Source organism: Strigops habroptila, chromosome 1 (assembly GCF_004027225.2).
Source record: "Strigops habroptila isolate Jane chromosome 1, bStrHab1.2.pri, whole genome shotgun sequence".
Classification (NCBI taxonomy): domain Eukaryota; kingdom Metazoa; phylum Chordata; class Aves; order Psittaciformes; family Psittacidae; genus Strigops; species Strigops habroptila.
The window spans coordinates 11,436,130-11,457,292 of record NC_044277.2 but is presented as its reverse complement, the minus strand read 5'-3'; the positions used below and the strand labels follow the sequence as shown (position 1 = coordinate 11,457,292).

General features: G+C 45.4%; 1 protein-coding gene across 20 annotated transcripts in view; it reads right to left on the bottom strand.

Moving 5' to 3' along the window:
• Nucleotides 1-20,688, bottom strand: part of MTSS1 (MTSS I-BAR domain containing 1) — a 125,012-nt gene extending 104,324 nt beyond the window's left edge. For 9 of the 20 annotated variants that reach the window (XM_030498399.1, XM_030498408.1, XM_030498417.1 and 6 more), the window contains exons 1-3: nt 19,985-20,686; nt 3,714-3,775; nt 964-1,037 (exon numbers count right to left, since the gene is read on the bottom strand). In XM_030498399.1, coding sequence (XP_030354259.1) covers nt 964-1,037; nt 3,714-3,775; nt 19,985-20,056 — 208 coding nt within the window. In that variant the 5' untranslated portion in view covers nt 20,057-20,686. Of the gene's footprint in view, nt 1-963; nt 1,038-3,713; nt 3,776-19,984 lie in introns of all 20 variants that reach the window. The other 11 variants (XM_030498507.1, XM_030498487.1, XM_030498367.1 and 8 more) reach the window with 3 other exon arrangements.
• Nucleotides 20,689-21,163: the final 475 nt, after the last annotated feature.

The following is a 21,163-nucleotide window of genomic DNA, read 5'->3' as shown; positions in this document are numbered from 1 at the left end:
AGACTTGCTCCAGCAGCTGCTGCTACTCCTGTCAGCCAGAAATGGAGGGCAACAGAAGCCTGGCTGAGCTTGCACGCTGCTAATGGAAAGGCACTCTCTTCATGTTAGCAATATTACTGCCTTACTCTCCAAGTCAAACAACAAGGACACTTCAGGACTTCAAAATTATGTTACAACACCTCTAAGATCAGAGGTGCCCAAAAGCCACTCACTCAGCAGCAATATATGCACTTTGGATTTACTCTTCGGTAACAGAGCCCAGGGATGCAGAGACCGTGGGGAATGCTGCAGGGACATCTGCACGCGATGCCTTGGTCACCGGGCACCCAACATCAGAGAGAAGCAGCCTTTTGTTCCCTTCCAACTCAGCAGCCTGGAAAGATTGCCAGCTGCACTCTTTTGGCCTCCATACTCACCAGCGAGCTTAGACTGTTACCCAGAGAAGCCCACAGCCCAGGAAAATTGATTTTGATCAGTAATGTCAGACTTAAGAGGAAGGATGAGCAAAGGCGTCCCTCAAAGATGGAAGCACGGGCTACTATCATCATTATCTGCAGACCCCAAAGGCCATAGCATCAGCTGTCTTCAGCAACCCCACACTTATCTGTACTAGCTGAGTATCAAGCCTTTTACATTCACGTAAGGTACAGAAGCGTCAGTGAATACGGGTTTCAGTAAATCTTGCTTTCAAAAATATTATTCATCAACACAGAATTCAAATGGTAATTAAGAAGCGTTCACATGATTGATGACACATTGAAATTACAGGTTTCCAGCTTTTTTTTTTCCAGCAAAGAAAAGACGACTTCCTTTTTCACGTGCTGCTTTTCCAAAGTGCGAGTCCATCTAACAGATGTCTCGCAGATCTGCTTGTCAATGTAGCAAGTTAGACTTTTTTTATGACAACAAATGGTATAAACCACACAGCATTCTGTTAAACTCAATATTGACACATCTGCTTACCACGTGTATTAGTAGCCATGTCAGCCACTTTCTGAAAGGCATCCAAAAAGGCAGCAGCTGCTACTACTGTCGTCCTGAAATGCATACAGATAACAAAACATTAGCAGTGTCTCATTGCTGCCTATTTAATTATTGCCAAAAACATTTAAGCTTATAAAGAATACCACTGTGAACTTGCAGAGGCCACAAAAAAAAATATCCTCTTTTATATCTGAATTTAGCCTTTTTCCTCCTTCACTTCTTAATCCCTTCCTCGCTTTGTGTTAGCACTATGGACTTGGAGGCAGCCACGCTAATTCCGTGCTGCGAATGGCACAGGACAGGTGCTGTTTCAAAAGAGCACATCCCCCTTCTAGCTGATTTCCTCTGATGAACTAATATTAAGCAGTCAAACATGAAAAACAAATCTAACACGCATTATACTGTGGCCATTAGTGTACAAATTACAGGCACTGCTATTTCCAGGGAGCATGTGTATTTTAAGAATAAGCATTCAGGACTTTCCTTTTATCTAGGATCCTGGCCAAACACTTTCCTGAATTTCTCATCTGAGGAGCATGAAACAGAAAACAGCAACTTTTTGGTAATCGGACTGATTTGGAGTTCTTGGGCAAATGGAAAAGAGGGAAAAGAAAGATCTCCAGGGGAAAAAAGCCCCAACCACCACCACAAACAAATAAACAAAACCCTTTTCCAACCCAGTGCTCCTCCAAGCAGGTCTCTTCCCAAGAGGTACACCAGCAATCTTGGAGACCCCACAATCCAAAGTGTCAACCCCACTAGTGCCATCTCCCACCAGGTTTGGAGAGCAAATTCAGACCACACACAGAATCTGTTCAAGTGGACAGCAAACGTGAGGCACAGTTTTCCAACCACGTTTGTTCTACATAAGCAGGCCCTAGAGCCCTGAACACCTCAGGTCAGTACCAGATTTCTGATGGTTTAGAATCTGGTTGACCCAGTTTAAATGAAAGTAGGCCAAGGCTCTACAGGTAGAGTGCAACTCTGCCCTCTCCACAGTTGCACATCTTTTCTAACAGTAACTCTGATTTCCTCTCCTGACAGCATCAGTCAGCCTCTCCAAGCAAAATCCTGAAGGAGGACTATCAACCTCACTTTGTTTCAAGAGCTTCTTGCTGCCCTCAAAAAACCCCAGGAGACCTGCAGGAAGCCTGATCCTCAGCCAGGAAGACCACAGGACTGCTTAATTAGGTCAGATTTTATTCAAGCCTCACTCCAAATATGCTCAAGATACAGACGACATAACTGGCAGCGTAGTAAATGGCCTAGTGACAGCACAAAAGATTTGAACACAAAAAACCCAGGCTTGAGAGGACCAACCGAATGCATAAGGTCTCTCCACATGCCCAGGAGATTAAAGGGAGGGCAAAACCACCCCCAACAGCTAGCCAGCAATACTGAGCCTTGGAACCAGATAACCTTTCCTGGCATTTCGCTTAACAGTGTTTGTGTTCATCTTCCGAACTTGTGGGTCATGCTGTTATTCATGTACCATGTTGTTAATTATTAATTATATTGCTAATAACAAAGTTCCATTTCTCCAGTAACAAGATCCAGGAAGACCTGGCTCCAGCTCAGATGACATCTGCTCTTCCTTTATCAGAGCACACAAGTGAAACAGAGGCAAAAGGCTAACATTTGCTAGAAATGAACAGCAAATCTTCAAACAGGCTTTCAGGCTGCCTGATTGCACGTTCCTGCAGCTAGAAAAAGCACTACATTGATTGAAAGCAACACAACAGGACTGGGAAATAAACAAAACTATCCCTCATCCTTTCCCAGAAGGCCTGTGTTTAAAGAGCACACAGGGCTAGGAAAGTTCTTCATTTCTCTTCTTTCTCTACTCCCTCTGCTTCTTCCACACTCAATGTGACATGATTGCTGGAAACACAAAACACACATGCAAGTGTGGTATTTTAGGCATGGTGTGGCAGAACAGCACATTCCAGCTGTTTAGGGCAAATAAGCCTAAACCCCAGCTTCCTCAGGAACGGTGCACAACACAACACTGAACCACGAAGCAGCCTGCCAAGAACTGGTTGTACCTGCTACCACTGCTGCGAAAAACAACACTGATGCTCTGGAGAGCACAGCAGAGACTGAGCTTCGGGGGGAGTTGTGAAGAAATGGAGCTTGGATTCATATCAGCAGAGACAAATCTTGCAAGTGAATGAATTCTAGATATAGAATTGGTCTGAGTGTGAGACTTCTGGCACTTCAGTAATGCACAATGCCGTTTGCAAAGCATACCCCAATAACTTAAGTTTTAATAATCACCAATAAGTGATCCAGCACAGGAATCCCCTTCATTTTTAAGGCAGAAAAAGTGCTGTTGAGGGTACCAAAGACTCTTTAACATTTTGAGCCCTCTTCCAATATAAACCCGCTGCATTCTACGGTAATAAAAAAGGACAACGTAAAGCTAACTCCAAATGTGTGTTCACTAAACAACAATAAACTGTCATTCCAATTTTCCATCAGAAGCCATGAAATTTAGCTCATTTTATGTTTATTATGTACAGCCTGTGGTAGATTACGTATTTGCCTAAATACATGAAAACAGCAGCAGTAGTATGTGAAAAATGACATGCATGGGTGTTGACTATGAAATATGCACAGTTTTACTAGGACATGCTTAGCAAATTATCCTGGCAGAAGCTGCATTTAATCTTACTGTTTGCACAGAGAAGGAACTGTGGGGGATCTCGACTGTGTAACACAAAACTTACCGAAGCTGAGACTGCAGCTTCCCAGCTTTATTTATAAAATCTTCCCACACTGGGTAACTTCCCTGCAAGAAAAACAAAACACAATAATGAATACTTAATTTGAGCATTCTGGTTTTGATACTCTGGAACAAATGAAACTAGCAATAACCAAGACTTCACTAAATCCTAATACTTTAACACCAAACAGGTTTTCCCCAGGAAGTTCTCTCTCACATCCTTAGACACCAGCCCCAAGCAGATGGGATGTCAACTGGTTCCGAAGCTAGATGAAATAGCAGGTCCTCTGAGGGAGTTTTATACATTTTCCAGTTAGAAACTGGGTGAGAAGAGGGATTTCAGCTGAAGCAGAGGAAAGAAACACTTTGCAAAGTGTAAGCCTATTAGAAATGTGGTGCTAGGATATTGCAACACCACATACAGAGAAGCTCCCAAAAACAAAGGCAGGATCCCTTTGTAGAAAAGCGTTGTCCTTCTCTACAACTGGATTATCTGTGTCATTACCAGGTTTCCATCCTCTTTCTAAAAAAGTAAATAAAGTTATTTTAAAAGCCTTTACAATAAAGGTCTGAGCTGACCAGAGACCACCTCAAACACTGACTCAAGGTAACTCAGTATTCGGGCACAGAATAAGACAAACTTTCCCAACAGGCACCCTGTAACTGCAAGACCTGCTTCCGAAATAGTCCTGAACAACCTTGGAGAGGACTTCAGCATTGAAGCTGATAAAGCAGCGCGGCAGTGAGAGTAGGCAGAGTTTTTAAGAAGGTTTAATACTTCTTGACTTCAAGTTTCCTGTGAACATTTTCCCCATTTTTAAAAACCCCACATTTTCATTTAGGACATGGACACCAAGTGTTCTTGCAAGTTCTGATCTTTGTTTTCCAAACTAAAAAAAAGAAAGGGGAAAAGAAAGATTTTTAAGGTAAAAAAGAAAAACAAAAGCATCCTTTTTAGACCAAAAGAAGGTTACCTGCTCTGCAGAGCAAGTGTAAATTTTCTGTTAACAGCAAAAACTGTGGTAGAAAGAAACCTCAAAATTTCCCTTTGATTGGAGTCTAGAGACTAAAATAAAATATCCCTGCTTCCTTTAATAAAGGTATAAGACTTGCTGTTACCAGAGCAACGACACAATAAAACCCAGTTAAGGCAAATCCTCAAGGCTAACATTACCCCAGCTCTGACTGGAAGAGGTTGCAAGCAAATACAGTTGCTTGTGGCAAACTCAATCCCCCCTGATAAACTGGTCTGCTTTTTGTAAGTAAAACAAAATCCATTGCCACACTGCCATGAGAGGCACTCTGGGGCAAAGAGAGCCCCTACCCCAAAAGCTGACAGCCATGTTCCAGCTCTTCCATACATCCTGGTAAGGCAGCTCCCAGACATTCACTGGGAAGCCTATTGGAACTCCATATATTTTTCAGGCTTGCAGGTCTTTTGTTAAAAAACAAGCAAAAAAATAAGACAAACAAAAAAACCCCACTGTAAAACAGTTGTTCATAAAACCTCATGAGAAAGGCAGTGGGAAATGCAGAAGGGGAAAGAGAAAACAGCAGTTATCTGGGCGGTGAGACCTACAATATGAAGTGCTTTGTGTTAGGCAAAAACTGACAGACATTAAAAAAAAAAATAAGATGAAAGAAACATATCAATTATTTCAAAGAGGAAAAAAATATTATTTCTTTAAACCTATTAGTCTTACTGAAATCCCCTACTCTGAACCCGGGCTCTCACTGTTTGCCTGCATGCCGTATATGCATTATGCATGTGTATGCCAGGAGCCCTGAAAGCTTTGACAATTAACAGCAGGGCCTAAGGCTTTACTGGGTTCTCAAGCAAAACAAGCCGGCAAGCGGAAGATACCAAAGCAGCCCGATTATGTTTCCATCTCGGTGGTGTATTATCCAGCTAAACGTGCCTGATGGCATGCAGGAGATTGACACCAGCCTTGCGTTGAGCTGCTTCGCAGGGAAGCTTGAGACACTCCTATCAAAACACAGCTCAGGAAGAAAACACCTTTTTTTGTGTGTGTGGTCACAATGCAAGCAACATTGGAATAGTCACCAAGCATTTCCACAACTGTTTATTCTTTGTCTGTACAAATATTGCTCTCTTCAAGCCTACTTAAATAAGCTGTAACAGCTCACTTAAATAGTTTGCTAGATTTGCTGGGTTGAAATCCATACAATCTCTTCACCTGCGCACTCCTACATTGGCCAAAGCACTTCATCTTATTTTGAGCAATAGAGAAATGCAGCATTTTGTTTTAAATGTCACTGATTTAATAAATTGGGCAGTAGGTATCATTGGGGGGGATGAGGGTGGTGGTGGGGTTTTGGTTTTGAGGGGCTTTTTCAATTGTTTAAGGAAACCTTTCAGCAGTTCTGCACCAGTGATATGAATTCCTGCATCATCTGCTCAGCCTGTGGGATCTGTTTTCTGCAACTCTGAATTCTCTCTAATAAACTCAGATGAAAATTAAGAGGAGTTTGTGTTATCTGTGTTCCAGTAGAACTTGCTTTCTCTTTTCCCGGCTGAAGTCATGTTCTCAAGCTCACCCCTCTCGGTAACACACAGCTCAAGTCTTGCACATAAATTGTCTCTGAGCTTTTCCAAACTTTCCCATCACCACATCCCTGCTGAAACCAAAACCCCCTTGATTCCCACCTACAGCAGAAGTAAGCACAACACCCACCACTTCACAAGACCTAGTAACTGGGGTTTTATCCCGTCTCCAGCACCTAGGAAGCAAGGAAGCCATTTACAGTGATGGTTGTGAGGACAAACCAAGGAGATGACACAGGAACCAAGCTAGAGCTGTAAATACTGCAAGGCTCCAGTACTCTATGGAGCAGCTCCTTCTCCAAGGCTTCTTCACATACCACCTTGAGCACAGCAGCCGCCATTCCATGTCTCACCTCCATGTCTGCAATAATAGTTCCTGCTTTTGCCGAAGCAGCCGTCAGGAGAAATATTAACGGTGGTGGAAACCACACACTAAAGAGCCATCAAACTTTGTCACTAACTCAACATTTATTACTTTCTCAATTTAAGCACAAAGAAACAGCAGGTGGAGTTCAGTGTCTTTGTCCAAGTAGTGCTTGTGTAACATAAAGCCACTTTTAAACAGTAATAACACAGTATTTTTAAATCTCTCCCAGAGCTTCCTCTGCTCCTTCTGCAATTTCCGATTCCAACCAGCTGATAAAGCAAATCAATTTTTCCCCTTTTAAATGTCAGGGCTACTCAGGCCCTGGCGTTATCTGTGAAAGCAGGAGAACGCTGCCGCCTCCACCACAGCTCGGAGAAGGAATCTGGGTCACAAATCCCCCTTTTAGCTCCTCACAGGTTACAACAGAAATTGGTTATGGTGAGGGTTTGTTTAAATAGTTTCTTGAAAACATTAATGGTTTAATCCGGGGACTGTTTTGTGCCCAGTTATTTCTTCACCATCAGATGAAGAAATCTGCCATGTCTCCCACGAAATGGGTGTTTCACCATTCTGCACAGCTCTCCTCAGCACCAAGTCCCCTCGAGCTGCTTGGTGGGGCCCGCCTGCCCATGGAGGCATGCCACCTGTGAGCCATAACATGCCATCATCCTACCCTGTTGCTTAATTAGTCAGTTTATAGGCGATTAGTCTCCTGATCCCAGGGCCCGGCTCCAGCTAACTTACACTAAACACAGGCACGGAACCACCCTTCTGCCTCAGGGCTGAGAAACAAGATGGTGCCTCGTGCCTGTCACCAATGCAGCCAGTCCACAATTAGGGACATGAAACAGCTTTCCCTCAGGGACAGGCACCACAAGTGTTTGAGCAGCACCAGGCTGAGCTGGCAAAGCACCTGCGAGTACCAGACACCAACACCCAGCCCTGCAAGCACCCGGCCAGACGGCGTCCTCCATAGCCACAGCTCCTGGGGACGGGTCGTCCCTGCCTGCTGCTTCAGACCATCTTCATGCAGGGGAATCCCATCCAACATCCAGACCCATGGGCACAGGCAGATGGTTTAATTTTTGTCCGTTTTCCTCACCATTCAAATCTATTTTAATTGGCAATAAATTTCATCTTCTCCCGCCAAGTCTGGTTTGCTCATGACAGGGGGGTTGAAACTAGATGATCTTAAGGTCCTTTCCAACCCAAACCATTCTATGATTCTATGAAACTAGTAAGCCATTTCTTCATCTTTGTCTCAACCCATGAGCTTTCACATCCTATTTTCTCCACATCCCATTGAGGAGGAGGAAGAGATAGCAGCTGCACAAGGTTAGCCCATCACACCAGGGAATATCAGGCAATGATCCCTAACAGTCAGCTTTGGAAGAAGAACTTCTTTCTCTTCTTCCTGCGAACCAGCACAGCCACCCTACACAAACACAACTCTACAAGAGATTTATTGAAGTTTGTGTTTCCCGTCCTTTCAGGCCAGCAATCCTGCAGTAGGAATAAGAAGAGACCCAGATGACAAACTCAGTGATTTCTCAATAAAGGAAGGGTAGACTTTCAGCAAAGGATCATATTTACTGAAATTGTTATCGATTACATCTAACAGCAAGAATAGGAACCCAGATTGTTGTATTTAAGATTACAACTTGAGTATCAGCAGCCTTGACAGTTTAAAACTCTTCTGCCATTCCTTCTGCTAGGAAGTTACAATTCTTCTTTTTACATTAAGAGAAAAGGCACTTACTTCTTTTAATAATATATTTCCACGCACCCCAACTCCCACAGACAAGACACATCACATCTTCTAAAAGAACACTGTCAAGGGTTTTTAAGTGCTTTCATTTAACAGGAAGGCTTTTCAGCCCTATTATCAGCTCTTGCTGGGACACAGAGTCCAAAGGCAGCAGAAAAAGTTTGTTCACATCACAACCCATCTAAACTTCTGGGACAAGGGGAAGGAGACAGAGAGCTGCTCTACAGCGAAGCAAATTCAGAATTTACTTTTGGCTGTTCTAGCTAAAGAGGCTGGAGAGAAAGGGACCAGACAGGCAGTGCTCTAGTTCTACCTCACTAGTTATCAAAGCAAGAGCTGAATGCCTTCCAGAACAGCACTGAACATCAGCTACCTGCAGACTTCAATAAAGTGGAATAAAGCCTACACAGGCTACAGCAGTTAGGACTTCTTCACCTCAGTGTAGTCATTCAGCTAGGAACAGCTAAAAAGCTGAGTCCCAGACACACATCACTTATCAAGGTCCATGCCCTAGTAATGCATCCAAATGCCATACATCTATTTTTGGGGCAAAAAAATGTAACTTGGCTCTTGTATGTGACCTCCAACCCCTCTAAAGTAAATTACGGTGAAATTTATTTTTTTTTTAACATAGTTTTCGCCGATACCAGAATCGGAAGGATTCTTATGTCTCATTTCTGTGGCGTTCACTACACTACCTCCAAGTAGCAAAGAGACTTCATTGGGCTAGAGAAAGTCACAGATGCTACACACAAGGAATGGCCTGGATAAGCAAGTATGGCTTGCACATAGAGAGTATCACTTTTCCAGGGGGCTTTCAACAGGCAAATACAGGAAAAAGTGGAGGGAAAGGGGACAGGAAAACAATGACAGCCTGTAAAAAAAAAATAGATCCAGCCACAGATGTCTCAACACATGGCAAGATGCAGTGGCTGACAATCAGTTTCTCTTCCCAGCTAACATCTGGCATTGGAAGTTCTTCCTCTTTTCTAAAGAAATCAGTAGTCAAGTGGGGAAAAGGGTACTTGGCCAGCCACAACTGCAAGGGTTACAAAGCCCTACCAAACACTAATGTGCTCCTTTGTGCAATCCACAGATTTAGCCAAGTCCATGACTCATAGACAGAGTTGTCTAGTCCTTTAATAAGCCATAAAAGCTCCTGCAACACACAGGTGAGCAGAGAACATACATCATCTTACACAAAGTTCATAATTGCTGTTCTCCATCCAAAACATTCTGCTTGTTGGCTTTGCCCCTCTCTAGGTTGAAAAATAAACAATTCAAGAGCATGTCTCGTGAAGCTTTCTCAGCTCTATTTCCCAATCACTCACCAGAACAGGCTCCATCTTTCAACAGACTAAAACAGACTTTTCTGGTAAGAGAGACTTCACTCTTTCTGAAGGCGCAGAAGTGTACACACCACCTATGACTTCTTTGGTTTTATTTCCCTCGTTTCAAATATACAGAACCACAGAATGGTCTGGGTTGGAAGGGATCATTAAAGATCACCTAATCCAACCCTCCTGCCATGGGCAGGGACACCTTCCATTAGACCAGGTTGTTCTAAGCCCTGTCCAAACTGAACATGAACACATCCAGTAACGGAGCATCCACAACTCCTTCACAACCTGTTTCACTGCGCCACCACCCTCATTGCATTAAAAAAATATCTCTTATGTCCAACTGAATCTACCCTCTATATCTACCCTCTATTTCTTAAATTCAGAACCAGACCTGAACCAACAAAGTCCCAATACCGATTTCAAAAGCATCCTATAGACTGATGTTGTCTATCGGCTGTTTCCTAGTGGTACAGGACAAAAACCAATCAGTTTTACTTGCAGCAGAGAAATTTCAAGTTGGACAACTCATGCAACTGTAAGGCCAGTTTACAGGCAACTCGGAAAGGTCAGGAGCTTCCTTTCACTGGGACTCTTTAAGGCAGTGCAACATATTTATACAGGGGTCTTCTAGGAAAGCCCAATACTACCACGAGGCAAGGAAAGGGATTACCTGACTGCAAAGTCCCTTCTGTCTTTCTAAGTTAGAGGTACTGCCATGCCCAGTTTAGCTCCAGCAGCAAAAAGGACTCTCAACTCATGCAGAACATGTGCTGGGCCAGGAATTAAGTCATCAAGAGCAAAAGATAGGAACTTCACAGGATTTCACAGCAAGAGCTGTGGAGGAGGAGACAGGTACAAACTCAGGGGCTGAGGTATTATAATCACACAAGTGAAAGTAAAAGCATGTCAAAGATCAGATTAAGATGTCATTTAAGCTGTAACTACCCTTCAGGAAAGCAAGCAGGGGTAATTAAAATCAAAGCCTTGTAGCCATGCATCTATTCCCATTATTTCTGCCACTTGTTTAGGCAACAGCAGGGTTAGGAACGAGTTTCCCTCAGCATAAATAAGCATGCCAAGCTCTGCTTTCACAAGGTGATACATTATCACAACACTGCAAACTATGCAGCGAAACACTACTGAAGCCATCTCAGACGCTATTCAAATAACTGTCAACTAGATAGTTCTTCTATGCATCACAGAACCACTCGTTTAGTATTTTCAAAACTGGGTTTCAGTCTAAACAGAGCATTAGGACATTGAGAAACACAGCTAGTAGAATGATATTCTGAGGAAGTCAAGGCTAAAATCCAATCAAGATTCAGAAAAGGGTAATCACCCTGCTGGGGGTGTGGAAATAACCACATAAATGAGTTATTTCTGCATTCCCAGACCACCTGAAGAACTCTAAATAATGCCCAGTACCCTGAGCACTGAAATGCAGTACTTAGTAAACCTTACTAACCATTTAAAGGCAGGAGGAACCCAAGTCCGGTACCATTCTGTTGTTAGAGCTCTAGAGTCTTTAATTTTGATTATAATAAAGCCTGCACTGCACTAGCCCATATTTAAACATCCCCCATGGATGATTACCAGTTGCCCCATGATTGTGACTTCAATTTGTAGTACAGCAAGGACCTGTGAAAACTCATCCCCCATGGTTGCTGCATGGCATCCTGGCTCACAACCCAACCCCTGGGGCTCCTTGCTACATCAGTAGGGACCACTTCAAACCTGTACTGTCCACAGCCCGGTTTGATAGTTTGTAAGATGAAGAAACTCGGCTCCAAAGCAGCCACTTCATGGTTTAAATCCAAGATTGGGTAATTACCAAACAAAAGTTATACTGTGAGAAAATACATCATGCATAAACATACAGTCTCTCATTCTGTAAACATAGGAAGTTATTCACAAGATGGGGGGGGGGGGGTGATGGAGGAAAACAACTAGCCACAGCTTCTAGAGATCTTTTATTCCAAGCTACATTAAAAAAAGCTGGACATTAAGTAGTCTTCCAGAGGAAGCATTAAGTTCCACGTTCTTCCCTGCAGGTCTAAACAAGTTTGCAAGCCTGAATAGCAGATTTCTCCTCAGAGACTCATCAATACCGCCTTTCATGCACTCAATCATTAAGTGGCCACCGTGCATACTCGGCAGCTATTTGCTAACCCCACAATATTTCAGTTGGATCAAAATGAAGATAATTAAAACATCAGGAGGCAGTCATTCAAGTTAATGCCTACACAGCACAGCCTCAAGCCAACAGCCCTGGTGTTGGTAATGCCACCAACACCACTGGGGTCCCATCGCTTCTTCCCAAGCAAGAAGCCCTCAATTCTGAGTGTTCACTCAACACAACCTGCATCACACAAGCAGCCAAAACAATCCTGGAGACCGAGTTAGTGTCAGTACCTGTTGCCAAAGTATTGACAAGCATCTGAGTTTATCACAGAAGAACATCACTGGGGAAAAGGCAGCAGCAGGTACTAATGTTTTTAGTGCTTTATGAAGTTTGGCTCTTGCCAGACAGTAAAGTGCAACTACACTTGTCACAGGCTACTTTCTCTCCATTGCACTCATGAGAAATAACCACTTTCAGGCTTCAATTTAAACACTTGGTTTGCCCACAGACAGTTTTGTTAGGAGGCATCTCATCACAAATAAAGCTTTATTAACAAAAAAAAAATCCCAAATTAGGCCACTACACAAAGGGCTTCAGAGACACTAGAAAGCACAGATGTGACTTAAGTGGAAAAGAAAATAAAATCTCATGCTCGGGTGAGAAGCATGGTGGCACTTTATGTGGAAGCCAAAAATGGGCACAAATCTGAACCTTTCTGCATCACAAACCAAATGTCTCTAGTTACACACTCATCACTGGCACCACACACATCAACACAAGTGCTTTCCTGCAATTCTTCTCAAAAACATCCAAGGTGATTTGTTAAATGATGATATTACTCCAGCTAGTAACCTAGAACTAAGATGAACTACACAATGCTTATGGTTGTTGACCAGAAGAGTGAAAGGCTCACACACAGCCTTACAGCCAAGCCAAATTCTTCACGACTGACCAGCCTATGGTTAAGATGCTCCAGTCACACTTCTCCACTAAAACTGAGATGTCCTGTAATTTCAGTTACAGAAGAGGAGTTCAAGACACTTGTGTTGAGAGTTGATCACTCATTTGTAGATGTCATCTCTTCTGCCTGCAAACACCGAGTTATCATAGGGGAGGAACAGCAATACATCTTAAGCAGTAACAACAAAAGTGGTGATCTGTGGATAGAGACATGTATTCTACTGGGAGCTTAAAACACATCCCCTCATTAACTCCATGCTCTAGATGCACTCAATTCCTTCTTGTCCTAGGGGAAAGAAGTCGCTGAACCCGCAGCCATAGCTTGCCTTTCTGTAAAATGGGAGCCATTCTTTGCAGCTAAGTCACACACAGAGCACTTTGAAGATGAAAGCTGCTACGGTCTTAACCACAAAGCTACCAGACATTTTGTCTCCAACCCTTCAAAACATCTCAGCATTGAAGCTATCTCACAGTCCAGCAGGAAGAAGTCAATCAACATCCTTCCGGGCAGCACAGGTGCCAGGGAACAGAGCAGTATCAAGGTAGAATTAATTATGAAACTGAAAACACTTGAAGAGGGAGATGTATGTCTGTATCTAGCCTAAAGAGGCTACTCTACTCGAAGGAGTAGCCTCTTTATAGCACTAACTCAAACCCCTCTATACATGCTCTGGAGCAGACCAAAACCACCCTTTTTAGATGCAGTTCCTATTCTGCTCTCTGCCATGTGCTGCTTCCTGCTTATCTTCAAGACCACTCTCTCTCCGAGTAGACCATGAACCTTAGAAATGTTTTTCAGAAGCCTGAAAACACACAGGCTGTTGAGCAGAAGATGCTATTTACAGATTCACAGGAATACTCCATCAACTGCTGCAACTTCTGTACTTTGAAAAGAGAAAAACATGGCAGAAAAAAAAAATTGGAGTTTTTTTTAGGTATTCAGTATCAAAGATTTTGGTCCAGCTTGTGCACACTCAGAACTGAGGACGGAAGCAGCAAACTCTCCCAAATATCACCCTCTGTTAGGTATTAACCAGCGCCCAGCCTGTAATTACACAGACTTCTTGTCCTCCAACATTTGCTCAGTCAATTGTGTTTCATGCAGCACTGCACAACTCCTTCCACACTTACAGCCTCACAAACCCTATTATGCAGCTCCTGGCATCCTGCCACATCCAAAAGGAATACTCTTAAAAGACATGAGAAATCCCTGCCCTGGGTATGCCGCAGCATCAGCCAGTCTTATACACACTTACATAGTGAGTGCTCGGCAGTGGTATAAATTGTTAACACTCATACAAGAGTATCTGGATCAAGAATGTGTCCCTAAAAGAATAACTTACTTATGAGTAAGTACGTTCCCAGCTATCCCTGTTGCTTGAACCCCACTATTTACGCAGTGGCTCCCTTCCCGCACCATCATTCCCTGCATGTCAATCCCTCCCCCTTGGAGATGTTTACAGTAACATCCTGCAGCTGCTTAGAAAAGGCAAGGAATTTCAGTGTACACAAATCAACCACTTGGGCAAGCAGGTTGTTGGGAGGGAGCAGGGTAGGAAATCAGTGCAGGCAGCTAAGCTCAAACTGCCTTGGTGGTAAAGCCTTTAAGGAAATTAAAGAAATGGGAAGAAAAGCTGCAGAGAGGGGAAATGAGTTCATTTCACGCTTTTTGGGGAAGGGGAAAAAAATGTCCATTTGCTAGGTTTGGAATAGATCAGTTGCCCTAGAGACTGTCATGCGAGGGACATGCCAGTGCAACACAGTATGCATGGGAAAGGGAAGACAGAGACATCCTTTCTTCTCCAAGCCTGTACCTGTCTGTTGTACATGAAACATTTGTTTTCTCTTACAGTAGTTATCATACTTAACAGCTGGATTGAAACTAGACCTTAAAAATCATTGAACTGAACATTCCTAATCTCCACAGAGATCCCAAGCTTCAAATAAAGCACAGCTGCAGAAGAGCTGTCACATTACAGCATGTCAGGGTAAAACAAATTTGCCCAGATTCTCTGATACATGCAGGCTGTCCCTTGGATTAGCATGGACGCAGAGGACCTACAGCTGCACTTGCCGTAGTAACCGCCTCGACATTTCTATTTGTTCCATCAAATACTTCTTCCACTCAGTTTGTATTATTTGTGTGAACAGCACAAGGCCATCCCCTCATCAGCACATGAGGCCTACTAAACAAATGGCTCTTAAACCTTGACGGGGCCACCCCCCTGGCTCCATCTTCGACAAAAAGCAAGATTACAATGCTGCTTCTCACCAGTCACTTCCTAACAGGAGATAAGAGGCTGCAAAAACATAAACATTTCTCATGTGTTCATGTCCTTCTCTTCTGCTTTGACTAAGCTTTGCATGGCTGAAAGCAAAAGTGCATCACCACCTCATCCAAGAGTCCCAGCAGCAGTCATGGAGTGAAGAGAAGGGTTCACCTCCTCTATAGTATTAAAATAGAGGTTACTTACAAAAACAAAAGGTTGAGTTTTTGCTGAACAACTACAAAAAAGGCACATACACTTGAAATAAAAGAATTTCTAAAATTTTACTCCCTTGGGAACCTCGGTTTTGTTCACCAACAGGACTTTCGCAGTCTCCCTCGTGCCTCTCACATGTGGGAGATGAGTGAGACCAATTGGTAATCCACACCAGGCCCATAAAAATTTAGTAAGTCCTCCCACTTGGTATAAATGAAGGCACAGACAACTTGTGTTCATCCAACTACTCATTACTCATCTTCCCACCATGCACACCCCACGGGTGTCGGGTGCCACACATATACAACGAGCCCCCGCTCTGCCAAAACACGTGCTGGCAGCAGAGGTGAGGCAAATAAAGAACATGCAAAAAGCAAAAGAACCAGGCTCAAGCAAGTGATGAACTACAAACACTGCCAATTTCAATGTTTTCAGAGGTGTCCTCCTGTTTTACTTTTTTCCTTTAAGACAGCAGAGAACAGTGTGATTAAAAGGAATGTAAAAATCAAGACTCAGAAGGAAAAGCAGCACTCAAAAGGATCTGCTCTGCGTGAGAAGACAAGATCTTTTGAAACCCATCTGCAAGAGGCCCTCCCCAAAATTATCTGCACCAATTTGCTTTGCACTACAAGAAATATTGAAATTAACAGCACATTGCAGCATCTCATTTCCCAATTGCCAGAAATGAGTTACAAACCATTCAGATCAAATACTCCCTTCCCACAGGGGGCTACAGAACGAATGCCACGTTCAAAGAGAACCGCACGGCGTTTGCGTGCGGCACACAAAACTGCTCCTCCGAGAGGACATGCACGTTTTATTTTGCTTTCATAAACTTTGATTGCTTTGCAAAAGATCTTTCATAAGAGTATAACAAACTGTAAGTGCCACATGCTCAGTGATGTACCACAGGAAACACCAGGGCTGTGACAATGAATCTAAACTTAGGATGGGATGGGCAGACTTTTTCCCACCTTTATGATTCTTTAATCTGATCCTGAAATCTCAAAGCACAGAAGCCCAATTATAGAGCACAACGGCCAAGTACAATTCCCATTGTGGGCTTTCCATAAACAACCCTGTCACCATGTACACCACGCATTACTCAACAAATGTGAGCCTTGTTTTGCATGAAAGACATGGACTTCCCTCGTCAGGCAACTGAAGTTCCAGATGTACATTAAGTGTGGTATAAATGGGATGGCTATTAACCATTCTTATATTGAACTCGATAACATAGAATCACAGAATCGTAGAATCATAGAATGGATAAGGTTGGAAAGGACTTCAATATCACCAAGTTCCAACCCCCCTGCCATGGGCAGGGATGCCTCACCCTAGACCATGTCACCCAAAACTCTGTCCAACCTGGCCTTGAACACTGCCAGGGATGGAGCATTTACCACTTCCTTGGGTAACTCATTCCAGTGCCTCACCACCCTCACCGTAAAGAACTTCTTCCTTATATCTAATCTAAACTTCCCCTGTTTAAGTCTGAAGCCATTACCCCTTGTCCTACCACTACAGTCCCTAAGGAAGAGTCCCTCCCCAGTGCCCTTGTAGGCCCCCTTCAGATACTGGAAGGCTGCTATGAGGTCTCCATGCAGCTTCTCTTCTCCAGGCTGAACAGCCCCAACTTTCTTCATACAGGAGGTGCTCCAGGCCCCTTATCATCCTCGTGGCCCTTCTCTGGACTTGCTCCAACAGCTCCATGTCCTTCTTATGTTGAGGACACCAGAAGTGCACACAGTACATCATTCCTCTAAACGACTTAGAGCTTTACACTGAATTATTCTGGAGCTTGTTTTGTTGAGTATTAACCACAAAATTATTTTTGGTAGAGGATGAAGAGAAATCTGGGGTTTCTGGAGAAAATATTAAAGGCAGTTCAAGAGACCTCAGCCAGCAAGAGATAATCTTGCTATCAAAAAATGTGATGCGTTAGTCACACCGGCATATACTGCCCTCATTAAGTTTCAAAGTTAACAGTCCAGAGACAAATGAAAACAGTCACGTTACTCGGGATTATAATTCCAGTTTCTGTAACCTTGTAAAGATGAAGGAGAGCTCAAAATTAACACCTGAGCTAGTTCTGTGTTACTGTGAACAAAGAGAAAAATCAGTCCACGCGGACTGGATCTTCATCACCTCGGCTGCAGCACCCATCTGCTTCCACTGGCAAGACTTCAGGGTCATTTTAATACTCTGCTGATTAACCCTGCCATCTTTACAACCAAGTTTAAGGCGGAGCAATCCGTATGATAAAAAGAACCTGCAAATTATTTAGTTAAGGGGAAAAAAAAAAGGCAGATGCTGCAGCAAATCCCTCAGCACTGCAGGGCATGTGGGGACTTGATCACAGCGGTGATGAGAAATAGGCAGAGATAGTGCACTTGGGATGTGTGGGCAGACCCCTACGCAACATCTCCAAGAGCCTGCCAGGAGCCTGCCCACGCAGACCCAGCTACGTGAAACAGCACTTCACATGCTAATTTTCACTTTACTACTAAAGGTATCATTAGTGGAAAGGTTCTAGTTAGCTATCAAAAATAGCTACTCTTTCTTAGAAGTTGTCACGATCCTTTGTGCAGCAGTCACAAAGGATCCTAGAGCACCTCGGTGGCAGCACGGCCTTAGCTGCCTCAAACCCAGCTACAGGTAAGAATTATTTCTTCTGCTCATGCTAAGCAATGAGCAGATTTTTGTAAACCTTAACAACCACCACGCTGCTAAAGATCTGCTGTGATTGCTTCCAAACCTGCCCCCTCAGTAACTGCCAGTCCACAGAACAGGTTCCACTACTATGGAGCATTAAGAGGAAAAAATATTCACACCTGTGCCCATCTCCATAAGCTCATGTCAACCTGTTTCTGATGAGCAGCATTCCCATGCAAGTAACCATGTGTAAAGGAAATAAATAAATAAATCCACACAGCAAAGGCCTGTTTGCTTAAAAGCAAGATAAACCAAATGCATCACTTATGGAAAGAAGCAGAGAATAAACATACTCCGTGTCCTCCGTGCCGAAGCCCAAAACCGCACTTCATCTGGAACAGAACATCTCCTGCGTGTTCCCTGCACAGCCCACTAAAATCATTCCAGGATTTGTGATCGTTTCCTGCTTTTTTGGGGGGCGGGGGGGTTGTTGTTTTATTTGAAAATGCAGTCATTATCAAAAATACAAGGGGCTGAGAGCCCAAGGAACACCACCGCCAGGACTGCAGCATTGTCTTGACAGATACACACATACACACTCCCCCTCCTCTCTGCAATCTGCCTGCTCTTGACAAGCCATGCTTTTAATTAAATGTCTCCTAAGATGTGCTGAGAGGAAAGTGCATATGAACACTTGCCAAAAATTAACTTCTAGTGCAAACAGCTTCTCTACCTCCCCAAAAAAAATACCCTAGAAGCCATTCACCTCTGCTAGGCTTCCTCCTAGAGCAGACCCCGTCCTCCCCCACCACTACTTGGCAGCAATTTCTCCTGCAGCCCTCCCTGCTCCTCAGCCCTGCACCTTTTAAAACACCCAAAGAAATCCCGTGCCCCCGGCTGGGAGAAGCACAACACACATGGTCGCTGCCTTTAATTTACAGCGGTCCCCCCATTATCTGACACATCCCCCAACATCTCCCGACAACTGCATCCTTCCCAGCCGGCCCTGGGAGGAAGACAAGCTGCCCTTGTCCAGGGAACACTGCAGTATTCTGCAGTACGGCCACGCCAGAGGCAGGGCGCCCTGAGCCCTGGGTTCGGGGGAGGCATGACTGGCACAACACAGCAAGGCTTTTGCGCTATTTATTTCCACAAGTGAAGGGCGGGAGGCACCCACTCGCTCAAAGAAAGCCCTGCAGAAGTGCCCTTGGCTGCCAAGGGTAGACGGGGAGCACCGCTCCCACAGGAACCCTTTGGCAGAAGGGGTCAGTGCAGCCTGAGGTTTCTAGTGCCTGGTGGAGAGGAGAGACCTGGCAACTTGAGACCTTTGCATTCATGCACAGAAAGAAGCAAATGCCACCTCCATGAGCACACACAGCATGAAAATAATACCATATAACCGACTGAGCAGCAATTTTAACCCAGGCACACATCAACTTTTGAGCATCTCCAGGCTGAGATTTATGTTCTTTCCACCGTGCCCATCGCACAGCCATTCATCCCCTCATCGCCCCTTCCAGCCCCACCCCACGGCTGACATGCACCGTGCCCATCTCCTCCACACCACGCTCTCACCGCGCTGCATTGATCCTGCTAGCAATCCCACAGCCCAAAATAAAACACCAAAAGGGATTTAATAAAAGGAGATAGGTTTGGAAAACGCTGACCCTGGTGCAAGAAAACAGCTTGTACGTTTGATCAGGGGAGAGAGAAAACGCGTAACGACGGAGGGAGAGGTGGTGTCCTGCAAGCAACTCGCAAGCCCCAAACCATGGGGCGAGGCGTTTGCCACGGGTCCCTTTATCCGGGGTGCCTGCAGCGGCAGGGGACACGCACCCAGCTTTGGGGTAGGGTCCCGGGCAGAGGCAGCCCCGGGCCGGGTGGGGGGTCACGCTGCCACCGCTGCCCCCCGATGCTCCTGCATCGCATGGGGCAAAGTTTCATCAGGCCGGGTGGGGAGAGGTTTCCCTTCACCTGTCCCCCCCTCCCTCCCCAGAGCTTTGTCTCTTACCTTCATGTCGCTTATGATGGTCTGGAAGAGCCCTCCGAGCGCACTACATTCCTTCTCTATCACAGCCTCCATTTTCCTCGCTCGAGCACACGGGAGGAGGCAGAAACTGCTGCAATTTCACTACCGAGCTGAAGAAAAATGAGACACCCCGGTCTCCACCTCACGCAAAAATAAAATAGAAAAGAGGGGACGGGGCAAAAAAAGCCGATGGAGGCCACAAGGGGTAAAAAAAACCAAAACCACCCAACGCACCTGAACGCCTGCCTGCTACACCTCTGAAAACTGAGAGAACGGGGGGGAAAACCAAAACCCCGTGCTGCCGGCGGCGGTCCCTACACACACCTCCCCGCCCGGGCACTCGGAGCCGAGCGGCCACTGTCCTCCCTCGCACGGGCAGCCGCGAAACCCATCTCTGCCCGGACCGGCTTGAGCCCCGGCGGCGGCCGCGGCCCCCCGCGCCTCCGGCACGGCAGCGCGCTCAGCTCAGCGCAGGGCAGCACCAGCCCGCCAGCTCCGCGGCAGATGCGCACGCACACCCGAGAAACTCAAAAGGAAAATATATATATATGTGTGTGTGTGTGTGTGTGTGTGTATAGATATAAAAAGAGGTGCGACCGCGCGTTCAGCCGGTGCCCGGGACGCAGCGCAGCGCGTCCCTGCCCGCCCCGACCGACCAAGCTGCGCTGCCGCCACTGCGCCCGCCCGCTGCCCGCCCTCCGCAGGAAAGCCCCGGCCCGCCCGTGAGGGCGCCGCCCGCCCCGCCCAGCGCGTCACCAGCGAGCCCGCTGATTGGCCCCGAGCGGCCGCTGGGCAGCGGGTTCGCGCCCCGCGGCCGCTGCTCTTGCTGCCCCCACCACCCCATACCCCCGTCACCCCGGTGTTTGTGAGGGGGGTGTCGTCCCTCAGAGCGCCCGGCGGAGAAGCTGAGGGGTTTAGTGGTGATATTCACCGAAATAGCCCCAAATTGGGGTCGTTATGGTGGAAACCATCTGCCTCAGCCCACCGGTTAGGAACGGCTGAGCTGGAAGCGCCCGGCGGGGTTAGAAGCAGCGGAAGATACAACCTGGTGTAGTGCAGTGGCAGCAGCTTCAGTTGTAGATTGTGTGGGGCTGTTCATTCATCCTGTCCCGTGAATGCAAGATGATGTGTAAGGGTGTTAAGAGTACATCATAAAAACCG